This window comes from Saimiri boliviensis, chromosome 2 (assembly GCF_048565385.1).
Source record: "Saimiri boliviensis isolate mSaiBol1 chromosome 2, mSaiBol1.pri, whole genome shotgun sequence".
Taxonomy (NCBI): domain Eukaryota; kingdom Metazoa; phylum Chordata; class Mammalia; order Primates; family Cebidae; genus Saimiri; species Saimiri boliviensis.
Window position 1 is genome coordinate 128,039,733 of NC_133450.1, and position 14,836 is coordinate 128,054,568.

Sequence of the window (14,836 nt, forward strand, 5' to 3'; positions counted from 1 at the left end):
TAGTCCGATTGTGTGTATTTTTGAATTTGAGGACAGTGATAGTAATGATAACGACGGCAGTGACTTGACTGTTGTAAGCCTCAACGCATTGCTCTACTTGGTCAAACCTCTATGCACCTCCCACCCCCATGGTCCTTTATCTCAATGAATGGCCTTAGTAATCCTGAAACCAAGGTCGGCTGCATCTTCTTCCCCGCACCGTCCAACAGCAATCCGTCACCAAGTCCCATCAGCGAGGCGCCCTGCGTGTCTCTCCTCCTCGCTTCCTTCCCGTTGTCCCCTGGCTGGTCAGCCCTCATCCTCTCTCTCTGGCCCAGCTGGATGCCCTCTGCTTGCTTGCCTCATCTCTGGTGGCATCCTGTGGGTGATGTGCCCACTTACCTGGCGCCACTTAAACCCCTCCCTGAGGCCAGCTCGTGGTGCACCAAGCCACTCTATCCCACCGGTCCTGTGTCCTTTCCTTTTTCTCTCTTGCTCCAGCCTGACTTGTAATTCCTCCATTCACACCTCCCATCATGTCCATCAGTCTCGAGATCTCCTGACACCCCCAGCCCTTCTCCAGACCCATTCAAGTGACCCACTCATCACTCCCCATGTGCAGTTCCATAGTTGTGCATTTCACATTGACTTCCATGCACCCGAAGGGCGGGAGGCAGCCCCGAGCCAGCTTGCCATTCCCAGAGTACCTTCTCAGTGAATGCGGACAGGTCCTCCTGCCTTGTTAATCAGTCATGTGCTTGAGTAGGTTGTGTGACTCGCCCCTCTTGTCTTGGAAGATCCTCCTGCCTGGAGCCTGTGAAGGTGCAGTGGCTGAGCCAGCCTTCCAGAGGGTGACGGTGACGGGCTCAGCGTGTGTGTTGCTGGGTGAGTTCTGTTTTTCCTGGTTATGCTCTGAAATACCTGTGTACCTGTGACTAAGGGCCAAACTCGGGCTAGATGATGGTAGGCAATCAAAGATGGGCTTTGTGACAGGCTGGAGTGCCTGGGATGGCCTCAGAGAGGGGCCGGAATGCATGTGCTTCTCACCAAGAGCATTAGCAAGCAGAGGCTGGGTCGTTGCTCACAGCTGCTTCTCTGCGTGGAGGGCAGGGCTGGCTAGAGAATTCCCTTATCTCTGGTCCCACCTAAGTGGCAGGAGGCGTGTTGACTTTGCAGCTGACCAGATGCCAGCTTGAGATGGGGCTCAGGGTGACATTCACACTCCTGCCCGAAGGCTCTTTTAAAAATTATGTAGCTAATTGCATTCCATTAATTCATTACCGTAATGGAGAGTGCGATGAGCCGGGATCACGTACGTTTTCCCCATAAAACAACGTAAGCTAATGACTAACATTTATTGCACATAATTTTAAAAAATATTTTTCCCATTAAAAAGGAATACATGTTTATTATAAAAAGCTTGAAAAATATTGAAATGTTGAACAAGTGTAAGAGCAAGAATCTCCCTAGTTCCCCCACTCAGAGATCACCACTGCCAACATATTGGTGGCCAGCCTCTGCCTTTTGCTTTCTTCTATAAATTAGGTGTGTATGTGGCTGTACGTGCTTAATTGAGTTCATCATTGCCATCCTGTTTTTTATTTCCACTAATTATATATCCTGAACATTTCCCATGCCATTAAGCAATTTCTTATCTTGTGCTTTTTAATGGTTACATAGGATTTAGCAAACGGCTATATTGTAATTAATTTAATTGGTTTGCTTTTATTGAGTATTTAGATCCATTTAGAAGTTGGATTGTGTAAGTTGGGGCAGACATCTGTTTATTCATTGTCACGTACATGTCTGATTCACTTTCTGCAGTTCATTCTAAATGCGAAATGTCGTGTCAAAAGCTGTGAACGTTTTATGGCCAAATTGCCCTCTTAACACTTGTATCAACTTACGTTCTCAGAATTAGTTTAAGAAGTACCTGTTTCTCTGGGAGTTATCAAGGTTGATTACCTTTGTCAATTTGTCAAAACACAGCATTTTGTTCTTTTCATTGGCAACTGTTTTATTACCTGTGATAAAGCACATTTCCCCCTCTCGTTTTCGGTTATCTGTATCTGAGCTGCCAGTTCAGGTTCTTTTCATTTTTCATTTAGTTTTTATTTTCGTCAAAGTCATGCATTTGCATCGTTTTAAGAGTCAAAGAGTTCTACGGGATCCTCGCAGAGCATCAGGATCAGGCCTCCGGCCCTCCCAGCTCCACCCTAATTTCTGCTTAGTGGAACCAATAGTTTCTAACTCCTTTAACTGATTCTCTTGACATTTACATCTGTATATCTAAGTCACATTGTCTTTCTCTTCTACTTCTTGATTTTCTTTTTCTTTTTTGAGGCTTAGGCATTACCTTGACTTTGCGACGGTAGAAGTTGAGGATCTGACTCCTTGGTCTCACTGTGCCCTCCTTTCTTCTTTCTGTGCACCGTCCTCAATATGTTTAGTACATAGTTCGGGTTTGATCCGAATTCAGAGTTCACCTTTTTATGAGAGTGTAAGCACTGCTGAAATCTGAGCAACATAGCACTACGATTTACCTTTCCTTCATGACTATTTTTTCTTTTGTTAATAATTATGTTGTATTTTTTTTCTCTTTGATTGGTTGGTTAGTTTTTTATAAGCCTAGCTGATTTATTCCTAGCCTCAATATATTCAAACACATTACTTTTAATTTTTTTTTAAATGTATCTTATCCTGTCTAGAAATATCTTCCTAGAGCCTTCTGGCTGTTTTTGTTATGAAGTGGGTAATCTTTAGGCTTCTGGACACCATCTTAGAATCTCTTTGACATTCTCCTTCTGAGAATTCCTTTGAGCCTCTCTCCTTAGCTGGATTTTGTAGATTACCTGCTTTTGTAGATTCTATGTTGTCATCCTTTTTGGCTTACTCCCTTGTTTTGCTAGAGCGCATCCTCTAGCAGTTTCTGTAGAAATGCTTAATGGAAGGTAAATTTTTAGAGACCTTTCACCTCTAAAAAGGAAATGTCTAGTCCACATTGACATTGACAGTTTGGCTGGGTATAGAATTTGAAGTTGGAAACCTTTTATTTTGGTTCAGATTTTGAAAGCATAAATCATTATCTTGTGACTTTCAATGCTGTTGGTGAGAGGTCTTAAGTCTTAGCGATTCCTCATCCCTTCTATGTGATTTGTTTTCTTCCTTTCTGGAACTTGTAGAACTTTCTCGTTGTCTTCCAATGTTTTAAAATTTCACGTGTTTTTGTCTTGATGTAGATCTATGCTTATCCATTTTTCCAGGTTCTTTTAATCTGAAGACACTTGTTCTTCAGTTCTAGAAACTTGTCTTGAACAACTGGTTGGATCATTTCTTCACATTTGTTTTCTTTTCCTGGCATTTCTTTTTCTTTCTTTCTTTCTTTTTTTTTTTTTGAGATGGAGTTTCACTTTGTTGCCCAGGCTGAAGTGCAGTGGCACAATCTCAGCTCACTGCAACCTCTGCCTCCCAGGTTCAAGCAATTCTCCTGCCTCAGTCTCCCAAGTAACTAGGATTACAGGTGTGTGCCACTGCACCTGGCTAATTTTTGTATTTTTGGTAGAGATGGGTTTCACCATGTTGGCCAGGGGGTGTTCACCATGTTGGTCTTGAACTCCTGACCTGAAGTGATCTACCCACCTTGGTCTCCCAAAGTGCTGGGATTATAGGCATGAGCCACTGAACCCAGGCTCTCTTCCTAGCATTTCTATTTTTCATATGTTGGAACACCTTGACTAGTTTTCTAATATTCCCATATTGTTCCTTTAATTTTCCACTTTAAATATTCTTGTTCTGTTTCTAAAAGGGATTTCTCTATCTTTATGTTTTAACTATTTTCATTTCTGCTTTCATGTCTCTCATTTTTAATTTTAAATTATATTCTAAGTATTACATTTGTTTTATGAACACAGTTGCTTCTTTTTCTCTCTGATAATAATAATCGGTTTTTTGAACCGTTTGCTCCCTGTAGAGCAGCCAAGCTTCGTTCACTTTACCTCTTCAAACTGGAAGTTGTTTACCCGTTTTGCTCTCTTGGTGTGTTCATTTTTAATTTTGATTTTGTAAGGCCTTTTTAACAAGAATGGTGACTCTTTTCTATCATATATTACCAGGCTCCCCCACTTTTTCATTTGCCATTCCATTTTGTTAATATTTTCTTATTTAAAAAACTATTATGTTCTAAAAATTTATCACTAATTTTTCCTTACAGTTTCTTCATTTGCATTTTTCTTTTCGCTCAGAAAGGCCTTTCCCAAACTGCACTTTAATTTTTTTGAGTTCTTTTATGATTTCATCTTTTATATTTAAATCTCTACTTATCAGCTTAATTATTGTGAGAAAGAACTTTGTTCCACTTCCACATTTACTACATGCCAGATACTTTTATAGTTTGGGTTCTCGTTCTGGTTTTCTATTATCCATTGGTTTGTCGTTGCTTTGTTTTTTTTTTTTTTTTTTTTTTTTTGAGACGAAGTTTCCCTCTTGTTACCCAGGCTGGAGTGCAATGGCGCAATCTCGGCTCACCGCAACCTCCGCCTCCTGGGTTCAGGCAATTCTCCTGCCTCAGCCTCCTGAGTAGCTGGGATTACAGGCACGTGCCACCATGCCCAGTTAATTTTTTGTATTTTTAATAGAGATGGGGTTTCACCATGTTGACCGGGATGGTCTCGATCTCTCGACCTCGTGATCCACCCGCCTCGGCCTCCCAAAGTGCTGGGATTACAGGCTTGAGCCACTGCGCCCGGCCCGTTGATTTGTTTTTGTTTTTGTTTTTGTTTTTTTTTTTGAGACAGAGTTTCGCTCTTGTTACCCAGGCTGGAGTGCAATGGCGCGATCTCGGCTCACCGCAACCTCTGCCTCCTGGGTTCAGGCAATTCTCCTGCCTCAGCCTCCTGAGTAGCTGGGATTACAGGCACGCGCCACCATGCCCAGCTAATTTTTTAGATTTTTAGTAGAGACGGGGTTTCACCATGTTGACCAGGATGGTCTCGATCTCTCGACCTCATGATCCACCCGCCTCGGCCTCCCAAAGTGCTGGGATTACAGGCTTGAGCCACCGCGCCCGGCCCTGCTTTGTTTTAATATGTCATATTGTTAAAATGTGTTATTAATCAGTAGCAATAGTCTTCCTTAATTCTCAGTTTTCAAGATTTTCTCTGTTAGTCTTATTCGTATATTCTTTCAGATGAACTGTAGTGATGTTGTGAAGTTAAAAACATTCTTTATGAATACTGTGTAGAACTTTATAAAACTGTCCATTTTAAGGAAAGTTGATATGTTTTGAAACAGGCTTTGCACGATACTTTGTGGTTTTATGTACACATAGATTCGTAAATTGTCAAATTTGACAAATTCAAGATTTGTTGTTCTTATTTCAAGGAATGAAATATGGCTTCTATTGTGAATTTGATCCATTTTCTTTATATTTTCTAACTGGTTGTTATTGGTATGTAGAAAAGTGTCTATATATTCACTGTTACTGTTCGTCTTATGGAATTTTCTAATTTGTTCTGCAAGTTTCTAGTTGATTGTTTTGGAATTTCTAGGTAAAGAGTCATTCATGGCCGGGCACAATGGCTCACTCCTGTAAATCCCAGCACTTTGGGAGGCTAAGGTGGGTGGATCACCTCAGGTCAGGAGTTCGAGACCAGCCTGGCCAACATGGCAAAACCCCATATCAAAAAAAAAAAAAAAAAAAAAATAGCTGGGTATGGTGACAGGTGCCTGTAATCCCAGCTACTTGAGAGGCTGAGGCAGGAGAATCTCTTGAACCCAGGAGGTGGAGGTTGCAGTGAGCTGAGATCGTGCCACTGGGCTCCAGCCTGGGCAACAAGAGTGAAACTCCATCTCAAAAAAAAAAAAAAAAAAAAAAAAAAGCAATTCAAGTCTATATAATGCAATTTTTGTCTGTCTTTTTATCTCATCTATGTCTTTTCCTTGTCTTATAGCATTGGCTAGATCTTCTAAAACATTCTATTATTGATAACAGAAATCTTGTCTTGTTTCTGTTTCACTTAAGTATGGTTGCAAATCATTTTTTAGTTCAGATTTTTTAAATAAGTGAAAGTATTCGAGTTTATATATGAGACTTTAAATAAGACTTTGAAGTCAGTATTGGCATTAGAATTTTATGAAATGCTTCTTTGACATCTGTAGAGATATTCATGTTGTTTTTCTCTGTTGATCTGTTGATACAATAAACTAAAATAGTGTTTCATAACTTTAAAACATTTTTGGATTGAATTCTGCTTGATCATGGTGTATTGTTGTTTTAATATACGACAAGATTTGCTAGGCTAATATTTCATTTAGAATTTTCCAGATCTATTTGTTGTTGAATTTTGGTGTCAAAGTTATGCTGACTTTGTAAAATGAATTAGGGAACATTCCATCTTTTCCTGTGTTCTGTACCATATATGCATTATTTGAATGTTTTAGTCCATGAAAGCTTGAAAGAACTCACTTATGTAACTATCCTGGGATAAGTCTTTGGCAACGTGTCTTATTTCTTCTGTATTTATTGGATTCTTTAGGTTTTCTACATGTTTAGAATTTTTGCTTCTTTTTCTAATACAGCCCAGTGTTTAAATGCGCAGGCACTGGAATCAGACAAATCGAGTTTCAGATTTGGGCTCTCTCGTTTTCTACATGATGAGGAAACTGTGTCACTTCCCTAGATGTTAGTTTCCTCATTTGTTAAGTGATTAAAACAAAAGCCTGCAAGAGCCCTAAGAGGACCTGTGTGAGGACTAAGAGAGTACCTTGCACTGGTTCTGGCACATGTTTTTAGATATTATTTACCCTAGAAAACAATCCATTTTTCTGAGATTTAAACATTTATTCACATAGGATTATAAATAGTATTTTGATACTAGAATTTTAATTTATTTCTATGATTAAATCACTTTTGTCAGTCTTCATTTTGTATATGCATACTTTACCTCTCTGATACTAGATGAGCTAGAAGAATTTTAGAGGTTTTTCAAATAATCTCTTCTTGGGATAACTTGTCAGTTCAACCAGTTTTTGTGTGCCTGTGTTCAAATTAAATAATATCTGTCGTATTTACTGATTTCTTTCTTCTGCTTTCTTTAAGTTTGTTTTATGGATTTGTCTATATATGCCCTATTGTGACTCTTCTTTAATAATGAAAATATGAACTTGCTTCTGTTTGTGATTTTGACTGCATTTTCATGTTTTAATATGTAGTCTTCAGTACCTTAAAATTGGTGTTATAAGGCTTCTTATTTCTTCTTGTTATTGGAAGAAATGATTAGCTGAGTTAAATGTGCAAAAGTAGAGCTGATTTTAAAAAACTCATTTCTAATGTTTTTAAGCTGTATGTTGTTTATACTTTTAATTCAATCGTGGTTATCTTTTCTTGTGGCTTGACAATGTGGACACGTAAATTCTACTTTGGGGGAATTTATTGATGTCTTTTTTGTGCATAATATAATCGATTTTGTAAATGTTTTTTTGTGGGCCTTTAAAAGTAAGATGTACTCATTGTTTATAAGGTATGGATTTTGATGTAAAGACATTTAGTTTTATTAGCTTTTCAGTGTTTATTTGGATTTTCTTAGTAAAGAATTACGTAATCTATAAGCAACCATATTTTGAATCTCAATCTAAGAGTGTATGAGATTTACTGGGTTTTGCTTGTTTCATTACACTGGTTAGAACGTTTTGGACAGTGTGACCTAATGTTGATGAGGTGGGCTTTTTCCCGTTTTTCTCATTTTCCGTTAAGCTTGTTGTTGCTTCTAGATTTGAGGTATTTTTATCATTTACTTTTTACCTGTTTGACGTTTTTAGGACTGAAAGAGTTTTGGAAACTATGTCTCTTATTTCTCCTTTTTTGGGTGCTATTTTATTTCTAATGCAAATGTTCGTGAGTGCTCTGTCATTGCTGTAGATTACCCCTTCCGTCTCTGAGAGGTGTTTAATGACTTGAAATCACAGAAGCACATCTGTCTTCTTTTCATTTGTGTTTTTAAGCTACAGAACCTCACTTTCTCATGTAATTGTTTCTGGAAACCTGTAATGAAGGCAAAGTATTGTTTGAAAGTTGAACCGGAGAATTGCGTGTTCCAAAGAACTTTGCTCCTTGACAGCTCAATATTCCAGGCCGTTCCTACCATTCCATGGATGCACTTCAGTTTTGTTCTTTTCAAACATTCAGTCGACTGCCTTAAATGTAATTATTGGGGCCAAAGACTAGCCACGTTGGGTCCGCCTAACGATTTCCATGTTGATACTAATTTCCTAAGCATAAAGGAGACCTGTGCTCTTACCACAGTGGTCAGCAACCTTGTTTTTCCATTTTCCACGTATTTATAAAACAGTGGGAGCGAAGTGTAATTAAATACTGGTTTTCAAAGGCAGCCAAATGCTTTATTCAGACCTAATATTACAGAGAAGTCCAGTAAGTAAGAGGGACCAAGTCAGGGCGGCCTCATTGCGACTGCGCAGTGACCCCAAGCTGTCAGTGCTGCTCACCCTCAGTTGAATGCCCTGGGGGACCCCAGATGTCCTTGAGAATACCCACTGAGAGCCTCTGCAAAGAAATATTTAAATAACGGCACAAGCAAACTGAAAAACAAATGGCTATGGATGCAAAAGTGGGGGCGCCACTGGCTGCTGGCTGCATTCTGTGGTTTTGGGGGTATCAGTGCACTTTTGCGTGGGCTGCCTGGGATTCGGCGCATGGAAGTTGAGGCCCTCCTATTTATCTGCGCCATCCCTTGGCTTTGAATTTTCTGGAGTTCATTTATTTAAATTGTGTCCCTGATACACAACATACAGTTTCAGTTTGAGTCTTCTGACCCACACCGAGCATTCTTGTTTGAAGGGTGTGTCACCCATTTACATTTTGTCCTTGACTGTCATGTTTGTGCTTTAAAAAAAAGATTGTACTAGGTGCTTGTTTTATTTTTTTTTTTCATCCTTTCTTCCCTGCCATCTTTTGTTATATCACGGAGACTACATTTTTTTTTTTCACTTTTAATTTTCTCTGTGATTCAGAAAGTACATAACCAGCTTCTGTGTCTGTTGGTGCTAACATTTCAATTTTTTTAAAGGACTACACTTAACATCCATTATTTCTCTATGGTAACAAATGAAATCGTATTCTCTGATTTTGCCCTGTGTGGAATAATTAAGTTTAATATTCATCTGCTTCCTCCCTCTCCTCCCACTGTTACGCCCTCCCAAATGCTAAGTAAGGTGTCGTGGGTTTTATCCCTGCCTCCTCTGCTCACCATCCCCCCAGTCCTGTGCCATGTGCTTTGGGGGGCACAAACGGCCTCTCTCTGCCTCAGTGGTCTGCCCCCCCACAATAGGTGGGGCTCGTTACTCTTTCTGGACTGTAGATAGCTTAGACCTTGAATCCTACTACTTCCTGCACTTCTGAATTCACGGATCAACGTCGTGTGGGTTGAGTATCTGTTTTTCCCCTATCCAGCCCGTGAGCCCCAGGAAGGTAGGAGCACTGAGTCAGCCTCAGCCTCTGCACAGGGCAAATGCTAGAAAATGCATCCATGGTTGAGTATCCAAGAGAGCACCTGGGCGAGCCAGTGAGAGGATGCGTAGCTGAGGAGGGGATGCCTGCAAAGGATTCTTGAGGGAGAGGAGGATGTGGAGGAATGGATGAATCTGTGCACCTTTGCAAGAATGGATGGATGAGGGCGTGGAACAGTGACCGGGGCCTGGGGGCTGACACGGGCTGCCAGCCACCTGCAGTCAGCAGGAGCTTCCAGGCCCAGGTTTGCTGTGTTGGGAGGCTGGGTGGGAAGGTGGGTCTGCTCACTTCTCTAGGCACCCAGGAAGCTAGTGGGGACCCAGGCCACTTTCTCCAGGAGGACACGGATGCTTTTGGGGTCTGTATCTTGTACTCCTTCCTTCCTCACCGTGCTGTGGCAGGCACTGCCTGTGCTGGGCATTGGGGGTACCAAGCTGAGGCCAGTGCAGCCCCTTCCTGTCCCAGAGGAGTTCCCATACCAAGGGGTGATCTGAGTGAGTTCCCTCCCATGGGAGCCTCCGCCTTGGCTCTTACCACGTTCTAATCCCTTTATATTTACAGACCTCAAGAATCCACTTTAGCTCTCCGCACCTAGCTGCCGTCTGCTCAGTGGCTTCTCTCTGTCTCACTCTGTGTGGCTTCCAACCCTGCCACTCCACCCAGAGAGCAACTGCCACACCCAGAGAGCTAGGCGCGCAGCAGCAGGGACCTCCACCGACTGCCGCACCCAGAGAGCTAGGCGCGCAGCAGCAGGGCTCCAGCAACTGCCACTCAGAACCTCTTCGAGGATTTCCTGGCGGCCCTTCAACCTCAGCACACTTAAAACTGCGTGTGCCCCGCCAGCACTTGGTCCTCACTGGTGACCCCCATGTGCTCGTCTTCCTCGAAATTCTGAAACGTGGCGGCTTTCCTGTGTCCACGACTCCTACCATCCTCTCTTCGGGCTCCTGCACCCTCCTTGTCCTGCTCTTACTCCCAGCAGTGCTTGCTTTCACATCAGCCAGAGAAATCTCCTAAAAACCTGAAGCTCACTATGTCCTTTGTCAGCTAATAATGGCTTCCCCATAGCCTGAGGAGAAGTCCAGAATTTTACCTTTAAGGTCCTGAATGATCTACCTCCTCAGACTTCTTTCTAGCACATTTCTGGCTCCCCACTCTCATTTCACTTGGATACTCTCAGTTTCCACGTTCCATCCAGACCATGCTCCATCCAGTCCACACCCCATCCAGTCCACACCTTATCCAGTCCACACCTTATCCAGTCCACACCCCATCTATTCCACACCTTATCCAGTCCACACCTTATCCAGCCCATACCCCATCCAGTCCGCACCTTATCCAGCCCATACCTCATCCGGTCCACACCTTATCTGGACCACACCCCATCCAGTGCACACCTTATCCAGTCCACACCTTATCTAGCCCACACCCCATCCATTCCACACTTTATTCAGTCCACACCTTATCCAGTCCACACTTTATCCAGCCCACACCCCATCCAGTCCACACCTTATCCAGCCCACACTCCATCTGGTCCACACCTTACCCAGCCCACACCCCATCCAGTCCACGCCTTTTCTGGACCACACCCCATCCAGTGCACACCTTATCCAGTCCACACCTTATCCAGTCCACACCCCATCTATTCCACACCTTATCCAGTCCACACCTTATCCAGCCCACACCCCATCCAGTCCGCACCTTATCCAGCCCATACCTCATCCGGTCCACACCTTATCCGGACCACACCCCATCCAGTGCACACCTTATCCAGTCCACACCTTATCCAGACCACACCCCATCCAGTCCACACCTTATCCAGCCCACACCCCATCCGGTCCACCCCATGTGCTCCATCCAGTCCAGGCTCCATCTGCTCCTCTGCTTTTACTCTGCATTGTCCATTCTTATCCTCTCTCTTCATGGCTTAGTCCCCTCACCCTTCATCTTCTAATCTAAACTTCTGAGAAGTTTCCCCTGATTGGCGAGAGCCTCTTGTTAAATGCTCTCTGCTCCTTCACAACGCTTTGGCCTCCTTACATTTTAAAATGAATTCTCTGCCGTAACTGTTTCGTGTGGGTTTCCCCTACTATGCTGGAAGCTACAGACAGACTGTGTCTTATTTACTGGTCTAGCTCCAGCACCTGACAGGTGTTCGGTAAACACAAGTTTATTTCCATGAGTGACCACATGGAAAATGTGAGTGGACTGGAGGAGCGTGCAGGCGGGGTGCTGCGGAGCGTCAGCGATGCAAAGGCCTGAGTTGGCTGAGGGGCTCATGGAGGAACTGCCATTTGGTTGGGCTTGAGAGATGTGTGAGCAGACGTGAACTCTGGGGGGGAGGAGTAGTGCCAGCCAAGGCCTGTGGACAGTACATGGCTGTGGAGCGCAATCTGTGAGGCTGGACTAGCTCACGCATGGAGGGAGCAGGGGAGGATGATGCCTTGGATGACTTCCTAAGGAGTTAGGACTTCAACAACCGGGTTGCAAGACCCAGTCTACACTGGGCCTCAGGGCTGTAGAGGACAACTGTGCCCTCCTGCAGGGCTGCTGAGGGGCCTGCCCGTGCCCCTTCCCTGGAGGCTAACCAATCATTGCTTTGCATCCCATTCACATGGGATAGTTGTGCCATGAAAAGGGATTGGAGAAAATCAAGGAAGACCTCCTGGAGGAGGTGCAGAGGTTGATCGGGAGTTGGAGGAATGCACTACTCATTCAGCTCTGTGGTTTGAGTCTCCAAGGGTGGTCTAGTGCACCGTGAGGACCGTCAGAACTTGGTGAGTTTGGGAAGTCGTGTGATGGACTGTGCTCTTAGAGTGTACCATTTATTAAATGTACAAAGCACTGACCTTTATCTTGGTAAAGAGGTGGTTGCCCACATAATGGTCAAAGCGTGGTCAGCATTGCACAGTTTGCCTTGGCACAGTCTTTCCAAGTTGGCATGGCCTTCCTGGAGGAATTACCACTTAGGGTAGAGGCACCCTTCCCCCATCAATGCCATTCCCCCACATTTGAGGAGGGGTTGTTTATGTTCGCCATGTGCCTGCTTCCAATGCCAAATCAGGCCTCAGAAAGCTTTCTGGAAGTGACGCCAACATCAGGGGCAAGGCCCTGGTTCTGGGGTCAGCACCATTCCATGGTTCCTGAAGAGATGGTAGACTATGGAACGTAGGCGTTATGATTTCTGACCTATGTAACATGGTCCACTAACTCTCAGTATCCAATCCATCCTCGGAGGGCATCCTGGAAGTGTTGCCAACTTCAGGGAAGAGAACACTGGGCTTAGCTTCGGCACTGCTCCACGGCAATTGCTGTGGCCCGTGGTTGACACCTGACTTGTGCAGCAAGGCCTGTCTCTTCTGGGCACTAAATACACTCTCTGGGGAGTCTTCTGGAAGTGACGCAACTTGGGGCCGAGACGCCCGTTCCAGCCTCAGCCGTGGTTCCGGAAGAGATGGTTTGCCGTGTGGCCCATGTGAAAAGAGGGATTTGTGTGACGTGGGTTGCCACTTCCCAGTAGCCTGGCCAGCTTTGGCGGGCTCTGTGGAGCCAATACCATCTTCAAGGGGCCCCACCGGTCCGTCCTTCATTCCGCTGTGTGGCGTTGAAGAGTCGCCTTCCGTGTTGAAGTTTTCTGTTTATACTGACGCCCGCCTCCGATCCATCTCACGTTCCGTCTCGAAGGGTTTTCTGGAGGCAGGGCCAAGTCTGGGAATGAGACACTGGTTCCAACTGTGGGGAGCGGTTGACCAAAACAACTCCTGCTTTGTTCATGAAGATGGCCTGGTGGCTACGGCTCAGATTCCAATCCAACCTAAGAGGACCTCCCGGAAATGCCCTTACTATTGAGGCAGATATGGCCTATGGCACTTTTTTTAAATGCCCAAGACTGGAGCTCACTAATAGGTAAGATGGCCTCAGGTGCCCTGGTAGTGTCTGCTCGGGCTGGTCCGTGTAACTAGACAAATGTTCTTCAGTTGCACATGGGCCGTTTTGTATTTCTGATTTTCTTTCCACTCCCCCGACCAGCTCTGTTAGCCACGTGCCATGGCTTCCCTCCCACCTGCCCACCCCTTCAGACCCAGCACAGTGCCTGGTACACGGCGGGCACCAAATCATTATTTATGGAATGATGAAATCCATAGCATCGTCCACTTCTTCTCAGTGGGACTTTCAGCCTTGGAGGGCTTCCTGGAAGAGTCGCCAGTTTTGGGGAAGAGCCATTGCTCCACACGTCTGTGTCAACCCCTGACCGCGAAGACGAGACTCCTGGCCTGTGTGTGCTTGTCGCATGATGCTTGTGTTGTGCTCCAACTGCCTTCTGGTTCCACCCAGCTCAAGGCCTCGGAGGGCTTTCTGGATGTGTCCTGAGCGTTTGTCCTCGGCGTCTCTGTGTGGTACTTGGAGAGATAGTAGACCGTATAGCGTACGCTTTATCTGTGACGTATGTAACACGGTCCACTAACCCTCAGTATCAAATCCATCCCCGAGGCTACTGGGAACAACGCTGTCTTCGGGGAGGCACCATGGGACCCACCATCGGGGCTTCTCCACGATGCCCAAAGAGGTGGCTTTCTGTATGGCATGTGTTTTTCTGCATGATGCAAAATGGCATAATCGCGCTCTTCTTAAACCAAGTTCTGCCTTGGGAAATCTCGCCGTTTCTGGGGAGGAGACCTTGATTCTGTCTGGAATCAGAGCCATTCCATGGCGTTCAATGATGTGGTTGACTATGCAACACTTACTCAGTAGACGCCGCAACCTGCTTCTTGTCAGCGTCAAACGCAGCCTAGGAGAGGCGCCTTCATCAGGCAACTTTGTGGACAGGAGCTTTCTTGCAGCCAGCACCACCTTCGTGCGGTACTTGAAGAAATGGTTTACCGTCCCACATACATTTTGAGTATGTATGTGGGACGGTAAACCGCTTCTTGGTATCCAGCCCAGCCATCCAAACCTCCCTGGAACAAGCCCGGAGTCAGAGGACAGCGCGGGTCTCCCCATCCTCCCCACGCCATGGCGCTTGGCGGAATGGTAGACTCTTAGATGTGTGCTTTCTCTGTCAATGCTTGTGACACAGTCTTCTCCTCAGTGCCAAACGCAGCCCCAGTGGCTTCCTCAGGACAAGGATGACCTCCAGGAAGCCGTCTTGCCGCCCACGTTGGCACATCCCTCCGGAGTACCTGAAGAAATGCTGGCTGGTGCCACAAATGCTCAGCAATGAGGGGTGTGAAACAGGCCGCCTCTCATCCACAAAGCTACCCTCAGATGCCTTCGGAACAGTACGCCCAAGTAGGAGCGGATACGGTGCAGGAGACGATGCCACTCCAGGTACTTGAA

The 14,836-nt window shown here is 44.9% G+C and overlaps 1 protein-coding gene across 50 annotated transcripts in view; it reads left to right on the forward strand.

The window, feature by feature from the left end:
- The window catches only part of LOC104653481 (uncharacterized), a 190,802-nt gene that overhangs the window by 127,989 nt on the left and 47,977 nt on the right, over window positions 1-14,836 (forward strand). For all 50 annotated transcript variants that reach the window (XM_074394266.1, XM_074394288.1, XM_074394263.1 and 47 more), the window contains one exon: window positions 777-14,827. In XM_074394266.1, the coding sequence (XP_074250367.1) occupies window positions 14,626-14,827 (202 nt within the window). In that variant the 5' untranslated portion in view covers window positions 777-14,625. The remainder of the gene's footprint in view (window positions 1-776; window positions 14,828-14,836) is intronic.